Source organism: Etheostoma cragini, chromosome 14 (genome assembly GCF_013103735.1).
Source record: "Etheostoma cragini isolate CJK2018 chromosome 14, CSU_Ecrag_1.0, whole genome shotgun sequence".
Lineage (NCBI taxonomy): Eukaryota > Metazoa > Chordata > Actinopteri > Perciformes > Percidae > Etheostoma > Etheostoma cragini.
This window is the reverse complement of record NC_048420.1, coordinates 6,183,625-6,203,740: the sequence shown is the minus strand read 5'-3', so window position 1 is coordinate 6,203,740 and position 20,116 is coordinate 6,183,625. Positions and strand designations below refer to the sequence as shown.

Genomic DNA, 20,116 nt, shown 5'->3' with positions numbered 1-20,116 from the left:
GGTAGTAGCTCACTCAGACCGTCTGACAGACACAGAGGCCCATTTGGGTCTCTGACAGAGTTTAGAGGTGGCTGTTCGCCGCTCTTTATCAGAGGTCTACGCACGGATGCAACGCGTCCCTGCCCCCAGCAGAGCGAGTCCACTAAAATGAACTGAAGCTGCTACACTACCAGCTGTGCTGTTCACCTCTATCTTTACAGAGAGTGTGGTCACGAAGCGACGGACGGGTCTGTGATACTCAGAGCACATACCTGAAGCCGGGGAAGTGCACCTGGGATGGATCGTAAAAAAAGGTTCTCATTTTGCAACAATTTGAAAATTCCACAGACAAGGAGCGCTCTTGAACCCCTCACAATCTCTGAAAGCACAACTAAACGATCACGAGTGGCTCAACAGGTATATCTATAGATAAACTCCTCTTTCAGAAATTTGACGGACCGGGTTGACACTTCAGCGTGAGAAATCGGGGGTGTGGCGTGTGAGCGTGTGAAACCAGTCAAATGCGTGTGTCTCACGGCCAATGCGTGAGAGTTGGCAGCCCTGATGTGTGTGTGTGTGTGTGTGTGTGTGTGTGGGGTAGCTCCAGCTTATTAACTGCAGAAAATTAAATAAAATTTAGAAACATTCACAAATACATGCAGGATGAGACAGATCTGTTTACTGATGAGCCGTGCTGCAGTGTTTTGCTATTTTGATTTGATATTGTTGGGTAAAAAAAGATCTTCTGTGCAGGAAGGACCCAGTGTGCATCACTCAACTGACAGTTATGGCGACCATTGTGATGGAGAGAATTGGGCGAGTGTTCATCAGCCTGCAGCAGATCAGGGAGGTTCCTCAGATGCTGACTGATGCTGCCCCCTCCATGCCCGGCACTGTAACCGACACAGAGGTTCCCTACTACTTCAGGGAGCGCTACGTCTGTACCGGCTACCGGCCACTCTACCAAGACTGGCGCTATTACTTCCTGTCTTTATTCCAGCGCCACAATGAGACAATCAACATCTGGACACATCTGCTGGCTGTTTTAGTTATTCTGGTTAGATTACGGCAACTTGCTGAGACTGTGGACTTTGTTGGTGATCCTCATTCATGGCCCCTGTTGATCCTCATCCTGTCTTCCTTGACCTACTCGGCATTCAGTGCAGCAGCTCACCTACTGGGTGGAAAGTCTGAGTTGTGTCATTACATCTTCTTCTTTCTGGACTATGTTGGGGTAGCCCAGTATCAGTATGGCAGTGCTGTAGTTCACTTTTACTATGCTGTGGATGAGAGCTTGCACAGACACGTGCATGGGATCTTCATGCCCGCTGCCGCTGCCCTCAGCTGTCTCTCTTGTCTGGGATGCTGCTATGGCAAGTACTTCAACCACAGCTTACCGCCATGGGTGCGTAAGGTGTGCCAGGTGGTGCCCTCGGCGCTTGCTTATATCTGGGACAGCAGTCCTGTGGCTAAAAGACTCCTGTCATGGTCTCTAGCCAGCAATGACCCAGCCATTATCTATCACTTTGGCCAGGTGGCTTTCTTTCTTAGCTGCAGTTTCTTCTTTACTTTCCCTCTGCTAGAGCGCTGCTTCCCTGGGCGGTGTGATTTTGTAGGACAGAGTCATCAGATCTTCCATGTACTCTTATCTTGCTGCACCTTGTGTCAGATCCATGCCTCACACCTTGACTACCTGGGCCGTAGGAAGCTGTACTCACGTCTGCATAAGAGCGGTGAGGCTGCTCACTTTGTGGGACTGTACATGGTCACTTTGGTCGGTTGTGCGCTAGTTGTTGCCTTCATGCTGAAGAAAGCTAAACAAGTGCTTGATTTCAAAGCCAAATCCAAATGATAGATTAGATCTTGTAGAAACTATATAGAAAACCATTTGTGACTTTCCTTTTAACTTTGATAGAAAGGGAACTCATTTACTGTACATGCTACTGGCTTGTATTATGTCAATAGTTGTTGACAACTTGAAGATTTCATAACTCTGGCAGTATAACATAGGGTTACATAATGATATTAGGAGTTAGTATTTTGGTACTGATTTGTATTATAATTTGTTTAATAATTCACAGTAACTTTCATGTAATCAAAATCAGATTCTTAACATCACTGCCTACAGTATATGGCCATTTATAAAATCCCTGCTGTAACTGATAAAAATACATGACATGGAGAGGGATTTGTTAAATTATCCGGTTGTAGTATGGTTTAATTTTTGATACTACGATACAGGGATATGTGGAATAGCACTTAAAATGTACTGATATTAACATAATGTATTTTGAAACTCAATGTTTTGTTAATGCTATAGGGCATATTTCATAGAAACTAATGGATTTATTTTTAATAGTATAAAAAAAACCTCTAGTAATGGCGATACTCTGATCACTGCTTGTGGCAACATTTTTCCTACGCAAAAGCTACTTCATAATTGAAGTAAAGGCATTATAATCTAGTAACTTTAAAAAAGATTACCATTTTACAGTGTAATCATTTTACTACATGCAGGGCCATTGGCATTGTGCCTTGAGAGTCAGTTGCTGCACATTTTATGTACAATTTAGCAAACAGTTGGTGCTGAAAGAGTATTACCTTGTGATTGTTACTGTTCTCAAACCCTAAATGCCATCAGATTTGGAGGTTTTTCAGAAACAAAAGCTTTAGGATTTTCATGCCTTAATGCCATAACTGCCATGACTGTAAAATAGTAGACACGGATCGCCATTTTGAAGCCTCGAGTTTGGCAACACAGACGTCTGCATCTTGGTTGGTTGCATCTAGTGACCAACCCATCTGAAGCAAGTCATCCAGCAGAGTTTTATAATCTGATGAACTCGGACCTGCCGCCATTCATCTGCATGTACGCCATTACAGAATTCATATGACTTTCTCTGAAGTTACCAGCTCTTTTTAGCACTAGTGGGTCTGCTAGCTTTCTTATCATAACGCTAAACAGACTTTTTTTTGGCCACCAAATGTTTTGATTAACTTTGAAGTAGAAACATAGAGTGAGAGGGTCAAAGTTTAGGATGAAAACATGGACACCACCCAAAAACAAGTTCACGGCTATTTAATGTACACAGGGCCATGGGTAACATTGCTAAGCCTCTGCCCCTAAAGCGTCCCGATTTTATCGTCACTTTAAAAAGAAATAGGACCGTAATTTACATAATAAACATTGTGCTGTATTAAAGACTTCAAAGTGACGATTGAGACCATAAACTCATTATTAAAATAATATATCAAGTAGAAGTTGTTACTTTCTCAGATCTTTTTGTAGCCTGTGGAGTCGCCCCCTGCTGGAAATGAGAGACTGCTGGTTTGAGGCGTTTCCGCATTGGCTTAAAGTTTTAAAGGCGGATGCTTTGCCCATTATTTTTACAGTCTATGGTTTATGCATTTTGGTTAGGTTTAAAACCTGATGACGCATTATTAGATGTTTGCTAGCATGAGATCTGAACCTTTTTGTTGTTTTGCTTGCACAAGTTCCATTACTTTAAGATATATTGATACACTGCCTTTGGACTGTATTTATGAAAGCTGGATATTTTTTTATGAGAGCTCTGTTTGATCAAGTCTTAATTAGATAAATATGTCTAAGACATGCAGTATTTGTCGACTGTTTTGTATTATGTTTATTAATGTCAGAAATCATTGTATTATGTCTTATTGGAAATCTTAATTATATCCTATTTGTCCAAGAGGGAAAAATGAATGTTGGTTAAATATGAGTGTACTAATTACAGATAAAGGTACTGTGATGTAGGTCTTTAGGCGATAATAATACTTACAACTGACCAGGATTTAAGGGCCGTGGGATTGAGTTAAACATCTCTTGGGGACAGGCTTGGTCTGAAGGTATAAATCTTTTTTTCTTTTTCTTTTTTAATAAAAGCACAATTTTTCTCAAGCTCCTTGAGTTTCATGTTTGCAACATTGACTCACTGTGTTAAAGTCTTTTGTCCCTACGTTCACCTTGAGCAAATGAAATATCAAACATGTCTTAAAATGACAAAGGTTCCAGATGGAGGGGGAGAATTATTAGTAGTATTTATCAGGGACATTTTGACCTTAACACACTGTGCAGGGAACACCATGTACATATCTTTATTGTTTTAAAATGCAGTAATACACATGTAGATTACCAAACCAGTCCAATGACAAAACAGTCATTACTAAAAGTTAAACCTCTGATCAACTATTTGTCTCTCCCTCTGTTTAATGTTTGATTAACTGAAACTCCAATTGGAAATTAAGTTCTACCTTTTGTAGTTATAATAGTAACAGTTAATAACATAAACATGTTTAATTGCACTGTAAAAAAAACATTACCAGCATTGCATTTTAAAAACGGATTCCTTACTGTTTGTGGAGGAGACATGTGTTAATGCAGACACTGTAATCTCTCTTTATGACAGAAGGTTTAAAAACAGTAGTATACCAAGAAAATATTTTGATGTAAAACTGCTTCTGGATGAATCCATCCAGATGCTCCACAGCAACCCGTTGAATGGGTTCCTCTGGGTCTAACCGGTTATAAGATAAGGATACAATGTAATTTGTAAACTCAGACTAGCAACCAACACAGAGTGAGTTAGTGCTTTATTGAACTGAGTCAACATAAAAGCATGTTAATATTTCCTAGCCTGATTCTCTATATACTCTGTGTGAACTGACAGTGAGGCTGGGCTGTGCCCTTTGTAGAGCCCAGCGTCAGATTGACAACGCCGATGAGTTGTGCCCCAACCGTCTGGCTGTGAGTCACCTACAAACCCTCTCTGACCAACGTATTAGCATCCATCTCTGCCAACCAAACCTTTAAGATCCATGCAGCCCAGCTAGCTTCAAAGACATACTGCAAGTACCACAGTATGTCCTGCAAAGGCAGTAATCAAGGTATAACCCCTTGTCACTATGTGGAAAACACAGCTCAACAGCCCCTATACACTACTCTTTGAAAGGACCCTTTGCGTAAATTTAAGCCCCAGGGCCATATCCAGAGCTGAAGCTAACTCAAAGATGGATACCAAACCCTGCTGTCCAGCTTTTTCTTTGGATCAGAGCCACATTGATGGAAACCAGTTGGTATGCACCTCTTGTCAGTTTCTGTGCAGTGCCAGGAAACTATGCTTCAGTGTGGGACGTTGCCATTGGTTGTGCAGGCATTGAGCGGGGCACCCTTTTAGCCACTGGCAGGGACGAACCGGAGATATACTATATCAAAGTTTTTTTTTTGCTTTCTGGCGTTTGCCTTGGCACCAGCCAAGTGTGTGAGTGAACTCCATGCGCTTTATTGCAAGTCATGGGTCACATTGTGGCAAATATCTCTCTCCTGCCAAAATTCCTGTTTCAATGTAAACCAGGAAGGAAGCAAACATACCATCCTAACCTATTAGGATTCAAAGTGGTGGAAAGGCCAACTTGTGTTTGGTTCAGGTGCTACAGCCGTCCAGTGAGGCAACGCAGAGTTTTAGAGGTCGTTCTGACATAAAACAGCCCTGCTTTAAATCAATGCAAGGGACTTTGCTGCTAAACAGAAATACAACCATCTTGTTTCACTGAGTACCTTTACATGCATACTACTATTAGTAGTCCCACTATTATTCCAAATATATATAACAATTTTTCAAATTTGATAAGGGTCATGTAAACAACATATTCCATTTGGATATTCCAAATAAGGACTTTTTCAGAATAAAGCATTTTCTTATTACAACATATCGGATATGCTGGTGTTATTTGGGTTTTAGGAACATTCTTTGGACATTTATACAGCGAATTAGGAATACTAAGAGGAAGAAGAAGAAGAAGAAGAAACATACCTACTTGTAAACATTTTGACAGACTTGGATATCTACTGTTTTTTTATTATGCACAGATATCGCAACTCCAACCTTTTCAATATGGTGGTTGAAGGAATGAAAAAGGGAGTCTGCATTGACATTGTCAAACAGTTCCACCACCGCTAGAAAAAATTTGAAAGGTTCTAGTTTGCATGCCTGCATGTAAATGGGAATATTAGTGGAGTATTCATTTTCATAAGCCATGTAAACAGCTTTGTCAGAATATTGCCTTTTTCAGAACATGGGCAGAAAACGGAATAATACGTGCATGTCACTGTGATCTACCATACATGTACACTTGGATGTATTTGATTGGCCGCGTACAGGACTGTCAGTCTGCTTATTCAGACCAGCTGTTATTGTGCCACACTAGAAAGAGCAAAGGGCAACCACTGTCTAAACAAAGGCTTACAAACACATCTTATATTTGTACGTTAAAGTCCACCATTGCATCTAGTTCCAGTTTATGCCATATACTGTATGTGGTGCCAGACTGCTGTAAGTACCTACGGAGCCCCCTAATGGTCAACTTGCATGCCCGGACAACAACTTCTGTGTGCATCCAGTCCAATTAAAATACACAGCCAGTTTATTTAATCACTCTGCAGATACTACAAAAGGAAAGATGAAGTGACACTTTACATGATGCAGTACTGTGTGTAACTCCTTTTAAAAATTTGAGTTGCCACAGTATACCATCACTAACTTAACTAACTGCTAATGAAATGGCTACAGTAACTGTACTGTGACTACACTTCAGTCACTACAGTCTACTACCTAACACGATTATGATTTTCTTTTCTCCTACGGATCAGAGGGAATGCAAAACTTAATGCGAGGGAACAATAGTATTGTGAGGTAAAGCAAAACTTATTGTGCCGTAAAAAAATATATATCTTGAAAAAAATTCCCATCATCTGTAAATTCTCTGTCAGCACTGGTTTTGGGTTGTAGTAGCAGACCGTAGGGAGTTGGGTTGGAACGGGTGGGTTTCTGCTGGGGACGCCTGTTCAGCAGTCGCAGACCCCTAACTCTGAGGCATCTGCCGTCTCTCCATTTTAGTTGTATAGGACCTGAGCATGTGTGTATTTCAGGCCTGTGTGTAGTGGGTACTAACAAAGTGAACAAAATAATAATTTCCCCGCTGGGAATCTATAAAAAGTATAAAACTAAATAAAAAAAAATGAAAATAAAAAATCCTATTCATTTTGTATAATAATATTACATTATTCATGTGATTCATGAGAACATGCCAAAATCTATCTTGTCAGGCTCTAATGCGTATATATATTTTTTTCAAAGATAACATTTTTTGACATTTTAGGCCCTTCATTTTCATAGGACAGAATGAAGACATTAGAGGGGAGAGAGAGAGAGAAAGAGGGGGGGAATGACAATCAGCAAAAGGCCAGAGGGCGGAGTCTAACCCACAGCTGCTGTGTCGAGGAGGAAACCTCTATATATGGTCGCCCGGTCTACCAGGTGAGCTAGCCAGGCGCCCATCTAAACGTGTTTGTGTCTGAACTGCCAGCTTACCTAACTAATCAGCGTCTGGTGAGGAGCCACTGGCAGCTACAGGGGTGGTTTTGGTGTGTGTTGTGGCCACGAGTGTTCCTTCAAAACAACAATGGCAAACGTGATGGACAGATGCTCCATCCAATCAATTTCCAGGCTCATTTTTGAAAGTGCATGACAGTTTCCAATGATGGCTTCTAAGCTGGTTTTCTCCAAAGAACCATCTGGCTTGTCAGGTTAAGTACTAGTGGCGCAATATAAATAACTGGAAAATAAAGAGATTTCTATAATTCAATTATTAATGCCAATTCTTGTGTCATGTTGAGTTGAATATGACATGTTTCCTGCAAGTTGGATGCAAAAGTAAAAGTGATCATGTTGCAGTATGTGCATTATTGTGCTTCTATAAGACACTATTGTCATCAGCTAACTATGGGGTGTGTATTGTTTTTGCTTTCATTGTCTGGTTTGCTATAGTTTGTTACATACACTTTTTTTTTAAATTAATGAAGACATTCACATTTGTGCCGTCCCCTCCTGCTCACTGTGATCATTCATTATGTGTTTAACTCATATAGAACTGGGCTGTAATTACTAGACTCCAATCAAGTAAGAGTATGTTTTATTTCAGGAACTTGTAGTTGCTGGCTCTGATCCACACCTACATTTCACTGATCAATTCAGTAAAGAAAATACAAAAGCAATAACAATGGTTGTTCAACATTTGACTTGGCAACAAAGCACCATGCTCTATTTGTCTTAATTACAACTTTTTGTCGTTAATATCCCCTCTGAATACTGATCCAAAGATCCAAAATTTCTATTTTGAGTGTTTGATGGTAAAACATTTTTCTCTGCAATTTGAAATAATTGAAAATAGAATAAAAAAATTATAGAATATAAGTATAATAAAAAAAAGATATATAGGCCCATGCATTTGGAAATACTTTGTTTACTAGACATTATCACAAAATAACCCGTGCTTTAAGTCAGAGAACATTGGAATGTGGTTTTGTCTCTGTTTCAATGTGCAAATGAAAAAACTGGAGAGATCTCCCTCTAACTCTTATTGCCCATTGCCCAACTCTACACTGTAAATAATGCCTTTGAAATCTACAGTTATTTCCTTTCGATTTCACAGCAACACTACTGTATGTGATTTATTTACAGTAGAATGCTGTAAAGTTTACATTACAACCTTGTCGACATGACAAAATCACAGTAGTCTAAGTGTTACAGTTGAAATCACAGTAGTCAAAGCATTACTGTAAAAAAAAATCACATTATAGCCACGATAGGATTGTAAAAAGTAAACTACTGTATTTTCACTTTTTTATTTTACAAGGAATACATAACATACCGTAAATGGTAACTTGCTGGCCAATTGTTGCCAGTAAGTTACTGTACTTTTTATGTTAAATTTGTTACAGTGTATATTATATATACACATATTAAATATAGTAGTGTATAGTATAGTATAGTATTTAAATATGTAGTATATAAGTTAGGGAACGGCCTATGAGAGCTTGTGGAAGCAATCCTTGACCACTGTTTTTCACTATTTTGATGTAGCACCAGTAAAGGACAATTCCGGTGCAAAATGAACCTAGGAGTTAATACCGCCGTGCTTGAGCTATGTTTGGATTGGTTACCGGTTGCACGACGTCCATGGTTTGACTGGTTGTGACTGTTTTCCCAAGATGGCGCCTGCCTGTATACCGAACGGCATTGATTATCTTTTTGATAAACTGTCTGTGCACTGACAAAATCCTCAGTGCTTCAGTAGGGACCCTCGTTATGCTACCGTGGAAGCGTGGTGATATTTTGAGCCTTGTTCGTGGTATAGAAATAACGATTTCTTTTTACTTTACCCATGCTCCAACAACTAGCGTTATAAGCTAATTAGCAGTTTGTGCTAAAACTGGTCCACATTCAATTAGTATGAAAACAAATCCCAGAGAACAGTCGACTCTGTACCCATGTCTAAACCCTAAGTTAATTCTATGCCAGAGTCGTTCTTAACTACTTTTCTACAATCAGTAGCATGCTTAATTTAAATCCTTTACTTTATCATTCTGTCTCCTTCTTTTTAAACATAAATCACAGGTGGAGGTCAATCTTTTAAAAGTTTAGTATTGAGGGACCGAAACATATAGGGGAAGTACATTTAAATCCTTTGGCACTTTGACGTTAAAACAAAACCAGACTCGTCCAGGTAAATAGATGCACAATTTCCCTCAAATAAAAAAAACGTTATCTTATTAATAAAACTAGTTTATAGGGTATAATTGACATCTGCAAAACGTTTTTGCCTCCCACCTCGACTACGTGGGCTGTAGGAAGCTGCACTCACTAAAGTCACTTTGGTCGGGTGTGCGCTAGTTGTTGCCTTCCTGCTGAAGAAAGCTAAACAAGTGCTTGATTTCAAAACCAAGTCCAAATGATAGACTGGCATGGATGAACCTGGTTCTGTCCAAAACTATACAAATCCATCTCTCAGAGGTTACACTTCCCTCCCTGACAATGAAGACTTGTGTAATCCATGACCACATTCTATAAACCATTCAAAGATAAAGAAAAGTCTTAGAGATAGGATCCCCCATGTATAAAAGTGTTGAATGTACATGTATTTGAGGTAAACACATTACATTAGCAGATAGACCTGGTTTATTTTCTCATGCCATGAACAGAATTAGTTTCCTTCTTCCTCTGATGCCAGCCTCAGAGAGGATATTGTTTACCTCACTCAGATGTATTGACCCTCCTGGCCTGCTCTGCAGTAGGCTCCAGTCTTACTGTGTGTACTGGTCCATCCTGCACGGCTCAGTTGCTCATTTAAAACCCTGAATCTGCTGAGTAATGGCACTGTTGGACTCTCTCCCACATTCCTCCCATCTGACTCACAATGGAAGGGGCCAGCCTGCTTCCCTGCGATAAAGTCCCAATTAAATTTCATCATTGGACTTAATGGGGCTCTAAATACATTATAGTGAGCAAAGATGCACATTTGATTTGTCAGTGTCAAAGTATGATCCTCTTGTATTTCCTCTTAAACATAAATGTCATTGATAATTACAATTTGGGGAGTCTGGGTTATTTCAAGCCATTTACTGTTGCTAGGTGGTCTATCGGTTGGACAGAGTGTACCAGAACCGGACAATCCCAGATTGTATCCCTTTGGCAGCCATGTGTTGAAGTTTCCTTGAGCAATACTAATCACCCCACTTTATTGATCGTATGTCCCTGACAGTGAATGGTTCTTTGGAAGGACAGGCGTCTAACAAAATTTTGTGTTTAATACATTTCAGAGGAGCTTGTGGATACATATTGTAATTGTGCCATAAATCATTAGGTTACACTCATTGTTGTAGCCAATTTTCAGTCTGTTGCTCCAACGCTTTGGGCTATTGCACGAATTGCAGTAAAGTTGTACATCCATGTACTGTCCCTAGAAGACCTGCTGACTCTGGGGATCCTTTACTTTTCCCTGACTGTCAACAAAGCAGCAGAAGAAATGTGTTACAAAGTAAATAATCTGCTTTTAACTTAAATGTATATAGTATATCCACTACTGTATAAGGAAACCATCAAGATAAGAAGACCATCCCAAAAAACTGGAAAAAATAATTTCAATGACATAGAAATGTTGGAACAGCTTTAAATAAAAATTTCCAATAACAAGTTTTATTTATTCATTTTTAAGTTACATTTTAACAGGTATATTTGATATTGGCTGCTGTTTTCATGATTTACCATAACGCTCTACCACATATATATATATATATATATATATATATATATATATATGTGCATTTCAAAGACCCTTCAGCTTTTAACACACACACTTTCACAAATGTCACACACAAACACGCATGTAAATGTTTACTTGACCTACTTTTGGGGACATTACATACACGTAAATTAATTTCCTTTTTTTTCTTCAACTGAGTTCACAGCTTTTTATTTAGACAAACTGTCCCAATGAAGTAGTCTTTAGTCCGAAATGTGTTCACACACACACACACACGCACGCACACACACACACACACACACACACACACACACACACACACACACACACACACACAAATGTTGCTACCTGCTATGAATCAATTGAGGTAAGATACAGTTACATATGAGAGACACAACACTGCTTATTTGAGAGAGAGACGGAGAGAGAGAGACGGAGAGAGAGAGAAAGAGAGAGAGAGAGAGAGAGAGAGAGAGAGAGAGAGAGAGAGAGTGTGTGTGGGGACCAGTGTGTGTGTGTGTGTGTGTGTTTGTGTGTGAGTGTGAGTGAGTAAGTGAGTCTGCAATTCTCTGAAAGAGGACTAAAGCGGAAACAAAACAATGACATAGAGAGGAAAAAAGGGGGCTAGTGGCTGAGGAGGAGTAAACGAAAGAAGAGAAGTATGAATGGTACAATAAAGAGAAGGACAAGAGGCATAACGTGTAAATGACAGGGATATTAAAGTGTAAATGACAGGGATATTACAGCTGGATCTAGGGGCAATTACAATGTGATTACAAAAGCGACAAATTAAAATATGAATAAAGTTGGGCACTGTCTCTTTAAACTGTGCAGCCACTAAAGTGGTTCTCAGTAAGGAGACAGTAAAGTAAAGTTCACCAGAATATAACAACTGTTTCCTGTCATCGTTTCCAATATTAAATATGTATTGGAGTGACGCGTCAAAAGAGGATGTCCATGCCCAAAGCCTAAACTGATAATCATCTGATTGATGTTTATTTTCATAGTTGATTAACCTGCCAATTATTTTATCAATGAATGTTTTGTCTGAGTAAAACACTCCATAACCCCCGAATAATAGTTTGCTGTCACATAAGACTAGGACATTCCACAACTGAGATAATGGGCCTGGGGAATGTGTAAAATTTAGCTTGAAGTTACTTAAACAATTGAGGGATGATCAAAACTAATCGTACAAGCTATTTGTCTTGATCAGCGTATCACTTGAACAACTAATTTTTTTAGCGCTCATTAGTTATTATAACTAGAAGCTGGTTTTTAAACTGGAAATAATGAGCAATTACCCCAAGACCCCTGATCCCATGTGTCCCCCAGAAGCACCATTTTCATTGGATGACTGTGTTTTTGTTAATTTGATGGTCCCTTGTTTAGTTACGTGCTTTGTCAATTTATAGGCTAAGGGACCAAAGCCTTGTTTTTTATTGTTGCAAAAAGGAATTTTATGTTAAGCCTAATATGAGGCTTTGGCATTCCAGGTTAATACAATATTGTGAGTATGTTCCAGAGTTACATACTTTTTTGCATGAAAAGACTTTAACTTTGAAAGACATTCAATTTGACTTCTTCAGACTGCTGAAGTCTTACATTAGCTTTGGCCTAACTTTACAAAGGATAATGCACTTTTAAACAGAACAAGGACTGCATATTGTATCCAGAATGTTTTACACTGGAATTGCATTGACTAATTGATGTCTTCCTGGGCAATATGAATGGATGAATGATAACAGCTACCAATTATACATCAATAACTTTCAATATACATAGGCCTATGTGATCTATGTGAACCTATCTTCCAGGCCCTGAAACAGATTAGTCCGGCCATGAGTATATTGACATGTTTAGTGACATCTGATTTACATCTGTTTCCGTTGATGTGAAAATGTTACTCTTTTATTTTGAAAAGACAATCAAACTTCCCTAGGTTTAAATCCATAACTTTCTAGCTTGACCTCAGCGAGTGAAAGCAACCCGCAAGCTGATACACAAAAGGAGTGGAGGACCTGCAGCAATGGGAATCAAACTGTACTACACCACCGTTACTGCCTCGCGGACGGTGAGTCGAGTCACCGTAATTTTATGAATTTAACGTTATATTCGTGTTTTGAGCTCCGGTGGCAGCAGCTAACAATGCTCGGTCCAACAGACACACCCAGCACCCTATCAGTAACAGCTTCCTCCTGACTAACATTGCAGTGGGCCTATGCTACTCAGCACCCATTTATATCAACTATTGTAACGTCAGCATTATCAAGGCTTCATGAAGATTAAAGTCACTCGTTGTAAATGTAACAAAAAACAAAAAATGACTTGCGAAGACGATTCAGGATGCCTGACTCCACCCTTGTTTCCGCAAACTTGGTACGTTAGAGGGAAGGTTTTTATCAAGCATGTTTGGCTTGTTGTACAGAGATGTCTCCTCAAAATATGAATACGTATTAATTATTCTAAACAGTACCACTATAGTGTCATTTTTGTACATAAGGCTGGCCGTAATAGCTAACTGTAGCGACCATAATGTATCCGTTTCCTGTACGGAGAACTGTACGACAAACTTAATGTAAAAATCTGTCGATTTATAGTTATCGCAAATCTAAAGACTGCATTGTTAGGTCTTTTTACGTAAAATATGTATTTATTCTTTCGGCTATATCAAATTTACTTAAAAAATGTTTTAAGGGGAATTTAATTTTTCGTAAGTAGTGTTAGCACACCTGCTCAATCTCGTTCCACCTAACGTAACTGTAACGTTAGCTAAGTGGGTGTTAAACGAGCATTTGGAGGACCCAGTTCAAAAATCCGAAAAGTAACTGAAGTAAGAGCTGCCTGGTAGCTTATGTCAGCCGAATTGACAAGTGGACCCTCTCCTTCAGGAAAAGTACATTATTTGATGTCTGTGTTAGTTTATCAGCAGGATACTCCTAAAATGTTTGACTTTGTAACGGAGTTTTCTACATTCCATATAGAATATATTTATAAGGAACAGGTTGACATCCAGACTGTCTGCAGACATCAATACACAGAGGTTGTTAAACACAACATCCCTTGCAGGAGTCATTTTGTACAACAGTATGAAAAAAACGGTGTATGGCAAAGCACTGGGATAAACATCTGTTACCCATTAGGTGTAAGGAGGAATTCATGTAGTGAAAAAGTTGTGTGACATATACTAGCTTTTAACCCTCTCATGTGCTCTAATGCTGCTAGGTAACCTGCTGACTTCTGGTTTGCTGTAGAAGCATTTAAAGGGATATTTTGATTGGTTACATGCTACTGAGCGTCTTTCTGCTGGCTCCAACACCTGCTGCCTGTTATTTTGTCTTCTCTAATGTTTTATCCTTTAAAGCATTTCTTTCACATGTTCCATATAGCTTTAGTGGTTTTAATACACACAGCACTTCTACAAGGTTGAGTGGTATAGATTCTCTACAACTCACTTGGCTCAGAATTAAATATTTTACCGGTAAGTCATATTTCAAATGTAGTAATAACCCTTTAAAAATATTGTGTTTGGTTTTTGTTACTTCGTCACTATGCGATCACTTTAACTGCTGAGTCTGTAAAAGCAATTCCCCTTTTCAGCTTTAGGTCATGGCACTGGTCCTACAACAATTGTGTGTGACCAACTAGGCTATCAGCTCGGGTTTTTCCAGTTGGTGCTGGGTTTAGGTGTGGTCACTTTTACAAAAAAAAACTCCCAACTTCCTCAGCCTCCCATAAAGATAGCTGAGCGTCCACTAGGTCTATTAATCATTACCTAGAAGCCAGAGAAAGCCTGCGCTTACTAAAGACACAGCCTCAAAAAGTACTTAAATCAAGAAGTTTGTTGTTTCTATCACAGCACCATGCACTTATTATAATTATTTATTACAACACAGCATGACAGCCATGAAGAATAATCGAGAAAAATGATTATTTTGCAGATTACGCAATCCAAGTAAACTCTTATTTGGTCTTGTGTTCTGGATGTAAAAAAAAAAAAAAAAAGTTCAAAAAGGAAAAGTATGTAGGGAGATTTTACAGTTCAAGGTGTTTTTGCTGTTGATTTGTTTACGCCCAAATTACTGTTTTTAAGGTCAATAAATGCAACATCTTTCCAAAAGTCAAGGAGTGTTCATTAAAGATATAGTGCGTAGTTTCTGTCTCACCCATAAAGAATTTTCAGTAATGACAACAACACTGTCTGCGCGTTCACGTGATAGAAGCTTTCCGTGACCGCACACCGCGTCCCCCCCCACCCCTCCATGCAGTTGCTAGTAGCCAAGGAGGACATTGAGAATTAAAAAAAACATGTGACGATTTCCTGCATGTCTTCCCCCTCTCTCCCCCTTCATAGCTGTCCTATCCATTAAAGATGGAAATGCCCAAAAAATAATCTTTAAAAAGACATGATGGACTCTTCAAAAGAGGTAATTATCTTCACTCGTGCATATGCGCGCCGGACGGGACGATCTTCTCAACATGGCCATACTGAGAAATACAGAGAGAGTTCTCTCGAGCTTAATTAGCGCTGTAGCAACTCCTTTGGCCATGGCTTGAATGTAATGGACGTTCATGCACTATAGCTTTAAAGGTCCTATGAAATGTTGCTTTTGGATGCTTTTTATTTAAGTCTTAGTGGTCCCCTAATACTGTCTCTGAAGTCTCTTTTATATAGACCTTAGTGGTCCCCTAATACTGTATCTGAAGTCTCTTTTTATATAGACCTTAGTGGTCCCCTAATACTGTATCTGAAGTCTCTTTCCTGAAATTCAGCCTTAGTGCAGAATTACAGCCAGTAGAGCCAGTCTCACAATGAGCGAGTCCCACTTAGGATGTGCCATTTCTGTCTGTAGCTATTGAGGAGGAGAGGGGGAGGGAGGGGGGACCTTTTAAGTAATCTTCATTTCAATATTGACCAAAATAATTGTGATTATGATATTTTTTCCATAATGGAGCTGCCCTACGCTCAGGGTTTAACAAAGTGACTGGGTTCTAGGGGTTGCATACATTGGTCGAGTACATTTCTAATAGGCGCTGTGGTTTTTCAGGTGAAGTCTCAACAGGCAGAAGTGATTCGAATCCTTGAGAGTAAAAGCATCAAGTACGAGCTGGTCGACATCTCTGTGGGCGGGGAGCTTCGTGACGAAATGAGAAGCAAAGCTGGGAACCCCGCGGCAGTCCCTCCCCAGCTGTTCAATGAAGACCAGTACTGTGGGGTGAGGAAAGCACACGCACACACTTGCCATGTTATTTTTTATTTTTCACTTAAAAAATTACGGTGGCAGTGCTATCCTATGGTAGTCAAAAACATTATTGAATAAATAAACTGGCACCTAAGTGACCTATATTATTGCAACAGGTATATGAATATGAGCCTAAATGAAGCTGATAACCAACAAGAGATGGAGTATAGAAATGCCAAGGATATATTTATGGTAGTACAGAGACTATGCCACAGTTATTGTCCACCAGAGAGCACTTTCAGGTAGGGCTGAACAGTATTGTGTTTTAGCGTCGTCATTGTGATGTGCGCATGCGCGATTGTCACATCGCAGGACCGTGCGATGTTGACGCTAAAACTTTTTTGCTGCTTGATAGAAAAGTAAAATCTCACCGTTTTCCTTTTACATGATTATTACCGGCCGACCCTTCCCCTTTAAGACAGGTAGCCATGTGGGCAACGTGTGTATGTGACGTTACTCCGACGGGGGTTATTGTTAACGGTCCGTCCGTTTCAACTAACGCAGTTCGGAGCCGCGAGGCTGGAAACGTAACACTAATCTACAACACAAGTTTGTGTCTGATCTAACGTCATTTCCACTGATTTAATTGTTCTTAGATACAGAGTTTGTTGCTAGTGCGTGTGACATGCAGGTCTGATCAATTAATCAAACTAACAATCTGGCCCCGCTAGTTGACCACAACCTGACATTTAGAGGAGGCAGCATGCAGTCATTGTCATACACTTTAACCTGGATTGATTATTATATGAATACAATGGTGTCATGCTAGTCAACTAGCGTATTTCTACCTAATGTCCCTCTCTAAAATCACTTAAAAGTTCAACAAAGAATGGGTCACATTAGAAATGAGCCTTTCTTTCTTCTATGTAGACGCACTCCCCTACAATTCCCACTTGCAGGGTTAGTTCGTTCCCTTTGCTCCACCGCTCAAAGCTTCTCCAGGCCACTCTGTAATATCTGTCAATATCAATCAAAAAATAATCTCAAGTAGATATTTTCCTTGTATTTTGCCGTCCTAGGGGACTAGCAGCGTGTATCTGTATGTACTGCTGGCACTGCAGTAACACAGAGACGGGCTCGGGCATGCTTCAAACTCATGGTGTGGGGGGTACCGGAGCGTAGTTGGAGCGGGATGTATCGAGAGATAAGGCGATGCTCCAACTTTACAAAAATCCGCTCTGTGCTCCATCCAAATCTGTGCTCCCCACTTCCTCTCACATGGTCTGGAACATAGTGGAGCGTTTAGCAGCTTAAATACCCTGATATGTCCCTCAGGAGATGGTTGAGACCAAATACTGAGTGAAAGAGAGTGAACATTAAACTTGCATACTTCAAAAACATAACTCCAACTGAGTACTAATGTGCTTGTCTTGTGTTTTATTACAGCTTGGGTCCGCTGCCCCATGTGGCCAAAATAACCAATCAGTTATTGCAGGTTTAAATGTTGCATCAGGCATGATTCAGAACTATGTTCAAACTGGTAGCTTTAACCCTTGTGTTGTCCTCGGTTCAGATTTGACCCATTTTAAAAGTCAGAAATATCTGAAATATGCCCAAATATAACATGGATGTACGCTGTATGGAACCCATACAGGTAAAATTAATGATTACATTCAGTAAATTTTGGGTGTTTTATTCAGTTTTTGAAAAACATGTTTAAATGGTTGTAACAGTATCAGGACTTACATTTGACACAGACCACTCTGTTGTTCACTCAACATCCTTTGATCTTAACTATTAATAGAAATATTAATAATTTCTGCCTTTTTTAACTAAAATTATGGACGAATGAATTTAAAACTAAACGTTAAATAAAGTGACAATGTTTTTCAAAGTGTCAAAACAATAAAAAAGAGCCACAAATGCTAAAAAGCACCAAAAATTCAACTTCACTTTTGACCTGGATGGACCACAATTTTATGGTCAAAGAGAAGACAACACAAGGGTGAAGACACCGGCCATCTTGTGCCAAGAAATTGAAACTAACTGTTTCAGTGAACACACTTTGTTTGAGCTCTGTGTTCACCATACATTCCTAGCTCCCTAAAGAATTTAGGGGCATTGTTTGACAATTGTGAGACTATACAGCTGTGACATCCAAATGTCTTAGTTTTATTGTTTGCTGATTGACACTCCTCCTCTCCACAGGACTATGAAATGTTTTCTGAGGCGGTGGAAGCGGATACAGTGGACCAATTTCTGAAACTGGCGTGAGGAGGACGTAGGAGTGTCAGTCTCCATCTTAACCCTATTCCCTTAACCACCCACCTGCCCTCCCTGTGTGGTAATAGAGGCCCTTTTATTCAGTCTCTCTCTGCAACACTGGCAGTATCCATTCACTTTCAATGCCATAATGAAGAATGCCAAATATCACATATTCCCCCGACTGCACCATGAGACTCGCTCTTAATCTGTTGGATGTTTTTATTCTGTTCTTTTCCTTTTGATTTTTGTCAGACCGTTTTCCTTGTCTGACAGACTAGTGTTAACAGTCCCCTTGGAGTCAATGAGGTGTCTAAACGTGCGGTAATTAGGTCGACTTATCTTGGCCGCAGCCACATGATCACTGAGGTTAGCTAAACTAATCCGCTGGATGACAACATTAACCCAGAATCTCCCTGATCCTCTGCAGACCCAACACACAATCATCCCTCAGTCTTAACTACTTTGTTGTCTATTTTTTGTGGTTGTTGTTGTTGTTGTTGTTGTAGCCTTTGAATTCCCCATGTTGTGCATGACTGCGCACTATTTGTACCTCACAGTGCACAGGGACGTAGCAAGGACTGTAATGTCCTTAAACCTAGTTAATTATGAGAGTTCTAGCAGCTAAATGCCTTTTTGGCATGGACAACTTTATTGTTGTTGTAATTTTGGTTCATTGGTCCCAATATGCAATCTATGACACAAGGTTTGGTACTGACGTGGGAACCTACTGTTGCCCACTGACACTCATCTGACCTGTGTTAAGGAACGATAATGCAGCTAGAACTTGGACAAATATAAAACATACAAATTACTTCAACTAGTACTTGTACACATTTAAAAGTATCTATTTTGTTTTTCTTTTTTTTGTAGTAGTAAACAAACAAAGTTACGTTCACACGCATTGTCCTTGAGGTCTACTGAAAGTCTGGAGTGCATTTCCTTCCAAAGAGAATCTAAAAAATGTATCAGAAATGGTGCGTTGTTCACATCCATGTTTGCTAGCATGCAGTCTTCTTCCTCTTCATCTTTTTGAACATATTGCTATTATTCTTTGCGCATTACTGCCCCCAGCCGTCAATCAGTGAAGCTGCGTGGCAGGTGTGTGTATCGCCTGTGTGCACGCTATAAAGACAAAATGGGGACCCACTCGTTAAAACATTGGTCCATACCGCTGCTAGTGGTCAAAAAGTCTAAACGGTCCCTTTAATCTAAGTTGTGGAAATGTCTTAACAAAGATGAAGCCAGATGATGTGTTGGTTAAATCTATCCAAAATGGGGGAAAAAGGCACACACACTTCTTAACAAATATTTTGGCCATAGTCCCCTGTAGGGACATGTAGGGGGGATTAACGTACTGCAATGGAAATGTTCACATAGTGGGAATATAATGGGTTGATTCTAGGGCTGCAACTAACGATTATTTTCATAAATTAGCTGTTAGGTCTATAAATGTCAGAAAATTATAAAAATGTTGATCAGTGTTTCCCAAAGACCAAAATGACGTCCTAAAGTGTCTTTTGTCCACAACTCAAAGATGTTCAGTTTACTGTCAGATGAGGAAAAAAACCAGG

General features: G+C 39.6%; 2 protein-coding genes and 1 long non-coding RNA gene across 4 annotated transcripts in view; all 3 read left to right on the top strand.

Moving 5' to 3' along the window:
* The window catches only part of LOC117957053, a 9,457-nt gene extending 7,596 nt beyond the window's left edge, over positions 1 to 1,861 (top strand). The window contains exon 3 of the long non-coding RNA XR_004659429.1: positions 1,849 to 1,861. This is a non-coding gene — a long non-coding RNA (uncharacterized LOC117957053). The remainder of the gene's footprint in view (positions 1 to 1,848) is intronic.
* paqr7a (progestin and adipoQ receptor family member VII, a) overlaps positions 1 to 2,769 on the top strand; it is a 6,757-nt gene extending 3,988 nt beyond the window's left edge. For both annotated transcript variants that reach the window (XM_034892581.1, XM_034892582.1), the window contains exon 2: positions 733 to 2,769. In XM_034892581.1, the coding sequence (XP_034748472.1) occupies positions 767 to 1,831 (1,065 nt within the window). In that variant the 5' untranslated portion in view covers positions 733 to 766 and the 3' untranslated portion in view covers positions 1,832 to 2,769. The remainder of the gene's footprint in view (positions 1 to 732) is intronic.
* Positions 2,770 to 13,034: 10,265 nt separating this feature from the next.
* On the top strand, positions 13,035 to 19,821 carry sh3bgrl3 (SH3 domain binding glutamate-rich protein like 3). The gene is made up of 3 exons (XM_034892335.1): positions 13,035 to 13,171; positions 16,146 to 16,313; positions 18,489 to 19,821. Exons 1-3 carry the CDS (start codon positions 13,127 to 13,129, stop codon positions 18,552 to 18,554), a joined length of 279 nt encoding a protein of 92 aa, XP_034748226.1. The 5' UTR covers positions 13,035 to 13,126; the 3' UTR covers positions 18,555 to 19,821.
* The last annotated feature ends 295 nt before the right edge of the window (positions 19,822 to 20,116 follow it).

What these genes read in the sequence shown, in the direction of transcription:
- sh3bgrl3 (XM_034892335.1), top strand. Translation starts at nt 13,127, where the DNA reads ATGGGAATCAAACTGTACTACACCACCGTTACTGCCTCGCGGACG. An exon ending in CCGTTACTGCCTCGCGGACG is followed by an intron (nt 13,172 to 16,145) that starts GTGAGTCGAGTC and finishes GTGGTTTTTCAG; the next exon opens with GTGAAGTCTCAACAGGCAGA. An exon ending in ATGAAGACCAGTACTGTGGG is followed by an intron (nt 16,314 to 18,488) that starts GTGAGGAAAGCA and finishes TCCTCTCCACAG; the next exon opens with GACTATGAAATGTTTTCTGA.